This window comes from Prunus avium, chromosome 1 (genome assembly GCF_965620075.1).
Source record: "Prunus avium chromosome 1, drPruAviu1.hap1.1, whole genome shotgun sequence".
NCBI lineage: Eukaryota > Viridiplantae > Streptophyta > Magnoliopsida > Rosales > Rosaceae > Prunus > Prunus avium.
The window spans coordinates 7,620,324-7,631,806 of NC_142284.1; the positions used below are offsets into that span (position 1 = coordinate 7,620,324).

General features: G+C 39.0%; 1 protein-coding gene across 1 annotated transcript; it reads left to right on the forward strand.

Moving 5' to 3' along the window:
* The first annotated feature begins 7,609 nt into the window (after positions 1-7,609).
* LOC110744618 (glutamate receptor 2.8-like) lies at positions 7,610-11,109 on the forward strand. Its single transcript, XM_088255092.1, has 5 exons — positions 7,610-7,966; positions 8,088-9,367; positions 9,463-9,775; positions 9,869-10,278; positions 10,415-11,109. Exons 1-5 carry the CDS (start codon positions 7,699-7,701, stop codon positions 10,970-10,972), a joined length of 2,829 nt encoding a protein of 942 aa, XP_088111218.1. The 5' UTR covers positions 7,610-7,698; the 3' UTR covers positions 10,973-11,109.
* The last annotated feature ends 374 nt before the right edge of the window (positions 11,110-11,483 follow it).

The window sequence follows — 11,483 nt, forward strand, 5'->3', positions numbered from 1 at the left end:
GCCCGCCTTTTTATTTTTATTTTTTGTCAAAAACCGCCTTTTAATTGGCTTCAAGAAAAAGAAGAGCTACTTAACAAAACAAATAAGGGTTATTTACTCAAATGATGCTCAAACTTATACCAAGTTGCATTTTAGTCCTTCAACTAAATTATTCGCTCAAATGATCCATTAACTCTCTCTTATTCGGCAAATTGGTCCACCGTTACATTCTGTCAAAATTGTCATTAAATATGAAGGCAAATTGGTCATTTCGTGCTCTCTCTCTCAAGTGAATATTTGGGCCTAGTCATGTTTCTTTCACCAAAAACATAAGTTGTTGATGTTGAGAGAGCCGAAGGTCTTTGGGCCATAGGTTGGGGTGAGATCTTGCTTGGGTATTTGAGTAGCTTACAAACAAGGAAAAGAAAATACAAAAATAATTAGATGTTTGGGTTAAGCCATAAGTGGTGGGAGGAGGAGGGGTTTGTTGCTAAGAGGGGGAGGGGGCGAATGGGAGAGAGACAAGGAGAGAGCGGAAAACAGAAAGTGGGGAAGGGTCTGTAGGGGAATGGGGGAGAAAAAATCGAGAGGAGGGGGCGCTGGGTTTGGTTCTGAGGATTTTTTCTTTTTTTCTTCGATATTTTCTAATTTTGTATTAATTTAACCTTATTTTTAGTTTTAAATTATGTAAAGTCGTATTTACCCTAAATTTTGATTAAATCTAACAAAAAATTAGACAGTGGGACCAATTTACTGAATAATAAAGAGTTGATGGACCATTTGAGCGAATAATTTAGTTGAGGGACTAAAATGCAATTCTTGTATAAGTCTGAGGACCATTTGAGTAAATAACCCAAACAAATAAATAAAGAGCTACAAATATAGCTAGGAATGACAATTTTCCCTACACGTGGTAAGGTCTTCGCGGGACTTTGACCCTATTGGGTCATATTTGAAGTATATAAATTAGACATAGGGACGGATTTGGGGAATTTTTTGGGTATAGTGTTCGGGGTGGGGCATGGATGGTATTCTAATCCCAAACCTGAACCCGCCCGTTTAGAATATTTCAATCCATCTACTCCAGCAGTACTCCAAGCCCAAACCCAAGCTATGTTGGGAGTTCCAATTGTCATGTGCTATGGCGATACGATACAACACGACACGGGAATACGACAAATCTCCAAAAACTAGGATACGATATGTCATGGATATGGCAATTAAAAATTTATATTAAAATATAATATGACTCTCTACAATGGTTGGGAATAAAAAGAGGCAAATGTTTTGTACTATTAAAGATTGAATATGGAAGAAAGTAACTAGATGGGAAGGTAAGTTAATATTGAAAGCTGGGAAGAAGGTTTTAATCAAAGTTGTATGCCAAGTGTCACGGGATGAGAGAACGGCGCAGCGCGGTGGAAGCAAAACACACATTTGGCTGGCTCAAAGACACCCGTGCGGCCCAGGATCCCTTCGAATCTCAGTCAGCCTTCTCCCACTCTTGAGGTTCACCATCAAGTGTCGTCTCCCATAGGCATCATGCCATATAGCTAGACAACAAGTCACACTTCTTTGTGACAACCAATGTCGGCGAAATTATCATTATTTTGGGGCAGCGATAATTTAGTACAATTCCATATAGGTTTCGTCAATTTATTGATAATGTCCTCGATAATTTCACCGATATTTCGGTAAGGATATTTTCGTTCAAATGGCAGCTGCAAATGGTCAATATATCGCGATATTATCGATAATATCGATAATATCGCGATATGAACTTTCAAAAATTAAAGAATTCAATTAAACAAATCAAATGAGAACTAATTACCGGATCGCTAGCTATGAGGCGAGCAATTTGATCAGAGACTTGCAAGGCATGGCGAGGCAGCCCAGGAAATGGCTTGAAAGTCCTTGGTTTCTCTTGGCAGCCATGGGAGATGACCCCATGGAGAAGAAGATGCAAGCTGCTAGGGAGAAGAAATAGGGAGGAAGAAGAGAGAGAGAGAGAGAGAGGAGAAGAAGTTGCAAGCTGCTAGGGAGAAGAAATAGGGAGGAAGAAGAAAGAGAGAGAGGGGGAGGAAGAAGAAAACCAGAGGGAAAAGAAAAGAGAGAGAGAGAGGCGTAGGAAGAAGAAGGCGGCTGAGAGGGAGAAGAAAGAAGCCGACATTTTAATAAAAAGGAAGATATTTGTTAGGGTTTTTTAAATATTTTTTAATTTTGTTGGGTACACCTATAAATATTAAAAGTATACATCAATAATATAAAAATATCATTTACCATAGTGGTTTGTGGATTGAAAAGGACTTTGAGGTCAATGGTTCAATACCCATTGTGTTCCCTTTTTTTTTTGTTGTAATATTCAAGGTATTTTGTTATTTGGGTTATTTTTGGGTGAGTTGATTTATTATTTGAGTTAGTGTTATTATTGTGATAAAATTTATGATTTACATAATACATATTTGAGCTTGATTTATTGAATGATATTTTTATTAATTGGAATAAGTTTGGTGTGTTTTTTTATTTTTTTTTATTTTTGCATTGTTTCATCTTAAAAAGTTGGTTTACATCTTTAATTATTTTTCAATTTTTTATAAATAATAAATATAAGAATGTGTACCATGTCCAGTGAAATAAGGTTACTCATGTATCTTACCATGCAATTTATAAAGTGTAAAATATTGTACTAAAAAATGATAAATAAATTACTAGGGGTTGTTTAATTATCTTTCATTAATTACTCCAGATTTTCTAAGTCACCGAGTTTGTCAGCTCGCAATATAATCAACTTAAATCACTCAAACCCACTATGCAATGCATTTCCTTCCAATTTTTTGTGTCAAAATAATAGATGATTGACTAAATAAACTTCTTCTAAAGTTTCATTAAAAATTTCCATGTATTTATCATAATTTCCATGGTTTTTATTCAATTTTTATCGATATCGATATTTTCCCGATATTTCCATTGATATTTCCGTGTTTTTGAACCACCGATATTTCCGAAACTATCGATATTTAAGACCTTGGTGACAAAACAATCACCCCGCATCCCGCAACGAACCCTCGACGCGTCAACTGCATCGACCGCGTTGCATATGACACGTTAACTGCATCGACCACGTCGCATGCCAAACTCGTGGCTCGCTCATATCCAAGTCAAGACATAGCGATCCAACACACCATCGGTTTACCCACACTTCTGTCGGTCATTCCGTTAGCAACCTTCATAGCCCACATCCTCAAGCTATACATGCAAGCTGTCACATTCGCATGTCGCCCAAGCCTTGGCGACATATGTATTCCGAATGTCCCACATAATTATCAATGCATTGCATGAGGTCGCAACCCATGCGTACCGGCATCCGAATATCTTTCTTCCATATTAGAAAAGGCCGAACCCAAGACAAGTCCATCGAGTATTGTCAAATGCCTCCCTTGCCGACGGCATAGCGAATGCCATACATTGACCTCACTCTTCACAACGATGCGCAATATGAACGGCCCCGCGTGTTCGTACTGTCATCGGGAATTCCTTTCCCTCGGAGACACAGATTATCCTTCAACAATCTTATGACCGCCCTTATGACTACCTCCAATGTCATAAAGATGCTCGCTTAGTGCCACAAGGGTGTAAGCACCAAGAGTGGTGGAGAGCATGACACCATGTCACCCCCTATATAGCATTTTATGCATTTAGCCTTCTGTCAGGAGAAAACATCACATATGCATGAGGAGTCATAATTAGGCATAACTAATTCATACAAACTCCGAATGGCAAACTGTCAGTTGTGTTGCATGTATCTTAACATCACGAACGTCCCAGTATTTTTAGCTTCCTCAGATTCCTCCCGTAACCTTTGAAAATACCCAAAATACCCTTCATGTGTGCAACTCGGCCAACACAAACCATTCTAGCTCTTAAGCCCTCGCCCTTCCACACTTAGACTATCTTGTAAGCGCATAGATGTCCCAATGGAGTCACAATAGCACACGCTCAAGTGCGATATGTGACATTCTCCCTCACTGATAGTGTCGACGTCCTCATCGAAGTGCCCACTGCACTGCCGCATAACAACACCATATAGGAATATCCTCTTCTCCTCACTCCATGGACCACAATGCACCACTGTGTTCACCCTTTTCAACTTCTTTTCTTTCCCTCTTTGGGCCGAGACCTCTATCTCTTATCACAGTCAACCATTGAACAAACACAAAGCTCGCTGGTCAGGTACTTCCACATTTTCCACATTCAAAAAGATGCACCCCGCCTGGGTGTGACTCGTGAGCCAACCGTGTGTCCTCCATGACACCTCCATTTGTTTGTGCATCTGCACTGCTATACCTCCATGGCATTCGTGGTTCTCCCCCACTTATCTCGTCGACACACCCTTACATCAATGTGCCTCCAAACCAAAGTTCCACAACACTTGGGCCATCACAATTCACCAAGGTTATACATCATCCCTACTGCGAGTAGAACCACCTACCTACCAACACCTAAACTCAGACTCGGCAGCACCACTTCCATAACATCCACACGGGAACAAGTAAGATATCAACACCCAAGTTCGTGGCTCCATTTTGATGATGAATCCTGCAAGCTTGGAACATAACACAAGTAGAGTCATTAATCTTGCAAGCTTGGAAACCAGTAACATGGGTAAAAATCTTCTTGAAACAATCCCAAGTTCAAAATTTCAAAGCCTAAGTGGGAATTTCCAGTTGGTCAAGGGACAGTTAGAACCTTCAACCTTTGAGATATTCAATGTGATTGGCAATAAAGAAAGGATTATTGGATATTGGATTGACCAACAAAAAGGGCTGTCACGGCAGCTCAACTATGACCAAAGTGAAGCAGAAAAATCTGATGTAAAGAGAAGACTCAAGCAACCAATTTGGCCAGGGGACACTACAGACCAACCTGCAACAAAGAAACTCAGGATTGGAGTTCCAATGAAAGAAGGTTTTAATGAATTCCTAAAAGTGGAAAACAAAAATATATCGGGATTTGCTGCGGATGTCTTCTTTGCTGCGCTGGCTAAACTACCATTTCCGCCCTATGACTTCTTTTGCTTCAATGGGACATATGATGATCTTCTTTACCAAATCAAAGCAGGGGTAAGTTTTATTTTACAGGTTAAATTAATGGTCATCCTCTCTCTCTCTCTCTCTATCTCCTTTTCTAATGTACTTTTCAATTGGTGATTTAAAATGCAGACGTATGATGCTGTGGTGGCAGACACAACAATTGTAGCTAACCGTTCATTGTATGTATATTTTACATTGCCCGATTCAGAGTCAGGAGTGTCAATGGTAGTTTTGGTGGAAAATAATGAAAGAGACAATATGGGTACTTGAACACCGGGTAAACTCCGAGTTTAGAGGTCCACCACAACAACAACTTGGCATGATATTCTGGTCCTCCTTTTCAACTCTTGTCTTTGCTCATAGTAAGTTCTCTTCTCCCTATACCAAGGCATTTGTTTTCTTCAAAATTCGCAATGAAGCTTGTAGTCTAATTACTAATGCTTTTGTAATTCGATAGGGGAGAAAGTGGTGAACAATTGGTCAAGATTAGTGCTCATCATTTGGGTTTTTGTGGTTCTTATCTTGACACAGAGGTACACAGCAAATTTAGCCTCAATTTTAAATTTCTTCACATATCTCACATTCATTACTTTATTATTTATGTACAGAAAGCTAATAAATACCCACAAGAATGCAATTTTTGGCTTCTAATGAATCTTTTCCCAAAATAATTAGAATTATCTCCAAATGAAATGCTGAAATCAGCTGAGCCTCCATTGTTCGTCCCTCCTGAAGGTTTCTAGGTAATGTCGCAAAAAAAAAAAAAACCTTCTCAATCAGTACAACTATTTAGTCTAGCAGCACTAGTTAAGGTTTCGAATCCAAATTCATGGATGGGATTTTGTACACAATTGGAATATGTATAGAGCTTCATTTGTAAATTTATTATCAATCCGAAGTCAAGTCAACTGAAAACTTGCAACGAACTTAGTTGTGAGTTAATAGCCTAGCTAGAGCCCACTTGGTTGTGAGTTAATAGCCTACAAGCTTCTTAATTCAATTCATAATACATATATATTTATATATCTTCATTTTGTTTCTAAGGAAGTCAGCAGAGGCAAAAGTTTCGTTGTAATTTGGCATCGCAGCGCGATTTGTTTATGTGGTATATGTTTTGGTAATTTGATTTCAGGTTTGATGATTTGATTGAAGAATTTGATGTTGGTTTAGAGACAACTTAGGATCGTGCACTCTACCATGTTAAAATATGAATGTTTCGATTATAAGGTTATTCCTATTAATTACAAATACTTGTCCTCTACTTATTTAGTCTAGCAACATTAGTTTGGAATTTTATGAACTGGGCAGCACTACAGTAGTGGTGATTAGACCTGGTTACCATTTTCCTGGATGAGTCCAAAAAAGGAGAGCTTTAGAGAGAGAGACTCCCCCTTCTCTCTAGAACTTCTCTCCTTTCCCACCGCCCTCTTCTGAGCTGCTGGTGTCTATGCCGCCGCCCTTCGGGGCGGCTCCTCCGCCCTTCGGGGCGGCTCCTCCGCCACCTTTTGTGTGGCTTCTCTGCCATCCTTTGGTGTGGCTTTCCTTTCCCTTTTTTTCAGTTTGCTTTGGTTTGCCCTTCCTCTCATGTTTTTCCAGATGTAGGCCCAGATCTCCTCCACATCTCCTCCCTCACTACTCTTCAGCCATTTCACCTAATTGCAGCTCATGTTTGACACTCGGTCATTCCTATTAATTACAAATACTTGTCCTCTACTTATTTAGTCTAGCAACATTATTTTGGAATTTAAAGCTTCATTTATAAAATAATTAACTGGGCACCACTACAGTAGTGGTGATTAGACATGGTAACCATTTTCCTGAATGAGTCCAAAAAAGAATCTCCAAATTCCTAGTTAGGGCCAGAATTTCTTAACGAAGAAGATATCTTCATCTGTGTCGTCTTCCAAGCAAACACAATATCTTTGGTCGCCGTCGTCGAAGACATGTATCTTTGCATATTTAGTCATCTTGTGTGCCGTGTGGAATGTACGTACTGAGATGTTGAAAATTCACTAACACAACAAAACGTAGAAATATTACACCAAGGCATATGCATATTTGCATATTTGCTGGAAAAAAAACAAAAGCAGATTAGCCCAAGGTTGATCGGAACAAACTCTAATATCACTGTTAGTTTAAAGGAGAAGAGGTTTAAGGAATTGTTGGTAGTGTTTAGGATAATAACTTAACTTGGAATGGAAAACTTTTGAAAGAGTAACAAAGTAGTTTTATTCTATTGATTGAAGTAGGAAAACTACTAGGCTTTAATACTTGAGTTGACTGATTGCTTGAGTTGGACTGCTATAGTTTCCAGCTTACATTTTTGAATGGGCATATATAGGAGAGACTTAACCGACCTAAGCTTAGTCGGTGAGTTTCAACGACTTTGTTAATATTCAGAAAGAGACCGGTATTGACTTGTCTCGAGTTATCAAGTGATGCAAATTGAATCAACATTTATGAGTGTTGACCAAATGCTTGCCCATTTTCTCAAACTCCTATTAAGGATGAGCTTGGAACACAAATCGTACATAAGATTTAAAGCTAAAAAGAGTAGGCAAATCGAAAGAGAAAAACAGTAATTTAAATATATGTGAGAGTGCATGAGACAAACCCAGGTAGCTTAACAATGATGACAAACCAGAAGCACCTTCTATCTTTCTTCTTCATTCTTTCGTTGGCCGGGCTTGGGAGTATCCAGCTTTCAATGGCAAAGGAGGTGATACGAATACCAGTTGGGGTAGTTCTTGACTTGAATTCCTCTGTTGGAGCGATTGCAGAGAGCTGTATGACCATGGCACTCTCCGATTTTTATGCTAAGCATGCTCATTATCGAACAAGGCTTGATCTTCGCACCCGGGATTCAGCGGATGATATTGTTACTGCAGCATCTGAAGGTGGATTAGACACTACCTTCTTTCCAGCTATATATTTTTGGCCACACACACATACACTCAGCCTTTTGATCTTAGCTAATTAATTTAATTCATTCACCATTTGTCTGTTGAATTCATGCAGCCTGGTATATGATGAAGAAAGAAAAAGTGCAGGCCATCATTGGACCTCAAAGGTCAGCAGAAGCAAAGTTTGTGATGGAGCTTGGCAGAAAGGCTAAGGTTCCCATCATTTCATTCTCTGCCACCAGTCCCTCTCTTTCTCCATCTCGTAGCCCATTTTTTGTCCGGACAGCCTTTGATGACTCTGCTCAAGTAAAAGCCATAGCTGCCATCATTGAAGCTTATAGCTGGTTGGAAGTTGTTCTCGTCTATGAAGACACTGATTATGGCAATGGTTTAATTCCGTATCTGGTGGACGCTATCCAGGAGGTTGGTGCTCGAGTACCTTACAGAAGTGTCATTCCTCCATCTTCTAATGATGCTGAAATTAGAAGGGAGATTGGCAGGTTAAACTCAACTTCAACAAGAATATTTCTGGTGCATATGACTGCCTCCCTTGGGTCCAAATTCTTCATACTAGCAAAGAAGATAGGTATGATGAGCGAAGGGTATGCATGGATTGTTACAGAAGGGCTATCAACTTTGTTAGATCCTGTGAGTTCGGAAGCCATGGATTCAATGGAAGGTGTGTTGGGAGTAAGGCCACATATACCAATGACAAAATGTCTTGAAGACTTCATCATAAGATGGAACTTCATGATAAGATGGAAAAAACCAAACAAGATGACTGCAGGCCTAAACCTCTTTGGATTATGGGCATATGATACAGTTTGGGCACTGGCAATGGCGGTGGAGAAAGTGGGAACAACAAGTTCTAGCTCTATGAAACATAACACAAGTAGAGTCATTAATCTTGCAACCTCGGAAACCAGTAAGATGGGTAAAAATCTTCTTGAAACAATCCCAAGTTCAAAATTTCAAAACCTAAGTGGGAATTTCCAGTTGGTCAAGGGACAGTTAGAACCTTCAACCTTTGAGATATTCAATGTGATTGGCAGTAAAGAAAGGATTATTGGATATTGGATTGACCAACAAAAAGGGCTGTCAAGACAGCTCAAGTATGATAATAGTGAAGCAGAAAAATCTGATGTAAAGAGAAGACTCAAGCAACCAATTTGGCCAGGGGACACTACAGACCAACCTGCAACAAAGAAACTCAGGATTGGAGTTCCAATGAAACAAGGTTTTAATGAATTCCTAAAAGTGGAAAACAAAAATATATCGGGATTTGCTGCTGATGTCTTCTTTGCTGCACTGGCTAAACTACCATTTCCGCTTCCCCATGACTTCTTATGCTTCAATGGGACATATGATGAACTTCTTTACGGAATCAAAGCAACGGTAAGTTTTATTTTACAGGTTAAATTAATGGTCATCCTCTCTTTCTCTCTATCTCCTTCTCTAATGTACTTTTCAATTGGTGATTTAAAATGCAGAAGTATGATGCTGTGGTGGGAGACACAACAATTGTAGCTAACCGCTCATTGTATGTAGATTTTACATTGCCGTATTCAGAGTCAGGAGTGTCAATGGTAGTTTTGGTGGAAAATAATGAAAGAGGCAATATTTGGATTTTTTTGAAGCCGTTAAGTTTGGATCTTTGGCTGACAACTGGGGCAGCCTTCATATTTACAGGTTTTGTGATATGGGTTCTTGAACACCGGGTAAACTCCGAGTTTAGAGGTCCACCCCAACAACAACTTGGCATGATATTCTGGTTCTCCTTTTCAACTCTTGTCTTTGCTCATAGTAAGTTCTCCTCCTTATACCAAAGCATTTGTTTTCTTCAAAATTCTCAATGAAGCTTGTAGTCTAATTAATAATGCTTTTTTAATGATATAGGGGAGAAAGTGGTGAACAATTGGTCAAGATTAGTGCTCGTAATTTGGGTTTTTGTGGTTCTTATCCTGACACAGAGTTACACTGCAAGTTTAGCCTCAATGTTAACAGTGCAGAGATTGCAGCCTGTATTTACTGATATAAGAGAGATCAAAAGGAATGGTTATAATATAGGATATCAAAACAATTCATTTATTAAAGGGTTTCTAATGGACAATTTAAGGTTTGGAGAATACAAGTTGAAACCTTATGTAACCGTTGAGGAGTATGACCGTGCACTATCCAAAGGAACCAACAACGGTGGAGTCGCTGCAATTTTCGATGAAATCCCTTACCTTAAACTGTTCATTGCAAAGAATTGTTCCAAGTACACCATGGTTGGACCAACCTACAAAACTGACGGATTCGGCTTTGTGAGTTCTCTGTCTTAATTTTCTTTGATTGAATTGTTATATATCCATAAAAACCAGAGTGTACAGTGCTGCAACAATGGTTCCATTTCTTATATCCATATGCTAAATTGGTTTTTTTTGCCTTCTAATACATCAGGCCTTCCCAAGAGGGTCTCCTCTAGTCTCCTCCATGTCAAGGGCAATCTTGAATGTCACTCAAAATAAATCTAAGATGGATTCAATTGAGGAGAAGTACTTTGGACACCAAACCATCTGTGATGATCAAAGTGCCAAAATTTCTTCAGATGGTCGAAGCCTTCACGTGTCCAGCTTCGGGGGACTCTTCATCATCGCAGGTGTAGTCTCCATGTTTTCACTTTTGATGTACTTGTACCGTTTCCTTTGCTCACAATGGCCTACTTTGAGGACCACGATTCATTCTGAGAACTCATTTCGGTCGAAAATGGTTGAATTGGCAAAGCATTTTGACAAGAAAGATCTCACTTCGCATCCTTTTACGCGAAGAACATCCAGAATACATGCTGTGGATACTCCTGATGAGACAGCTATAGGAGGTGTACATGATGCAAATGATATGCAGAACAACTCAGCAGTGGAGAACAATATTGATGTGAATGAAAATGAATCAAATGATGGAAATATCTTATCAGGGCATACTGATTCATCTATCCATGTACCTAACTTGTCATCATAGGCTTCCTATATTTCCATTTTAAACCTATAAGTTACAGTAAAACTATATGTGTCAACGTCATGATATATTGTTGTTCATTCATATATCTCACATCATTACTTTATTATTTATGTACAGAAATCTAATAAATACCCACAAGAAAGCAATTTTTGGCTTCTAATGAAATTTATCCCAAAACAATTAGAATTATGTCCAAATGAAATGCTGAAAGATCCACAATCAGCTGAGCCACCATTGTTCGTCCCTCCTGAAGGTTTCTAGGTAATGTCGAAAAAAAAAACCCCTTCTCAATAAGGTTTCGAATCTAAATTCATGGATGGGATTTTGTGTATCTTTGGAATATGTATAGAGCTTCATTTTTAAATTTCTTATCAATCCGAAGTCAAGTCAACTGTAAACTTGCAAAGAACTTGATGGTGAATAATAGCCTAGCTAGAGCCCACTTGGTTGTCAGTTAATAGCCTAGAAGCTTCTTACTGAAACTTGCAATTGATTAAAGCAACCCCATTTA

What these genes read in the sequence shown, in the direction of transcription:
- LOC110744618 (XM_088255092.1), top strand. Translation starts at nt 7,699, where the DNA reads ATGATGACAAACCAGAAGCACCTTCTATCTTTCTTCTTCATTCTTTCG. An exon ending in TGTTACTGCAGCATCTGAAG is followed by an intron (nt 7,967 to 8,087) that starts GTGGATTAGACA and finishes GAATTCATGCAG; the next exon opens with CCTGGTATATGATGAAGAAA. An exon ending in AAACTGACGGATTCGGCTTT is followed by an intron (nt 10,279 to 10,414) that starts GTGAGTTCTCTG and finishes CTAATACATCAG; the next exon opens with GCCTTCCCAAGAGGGTCTCC.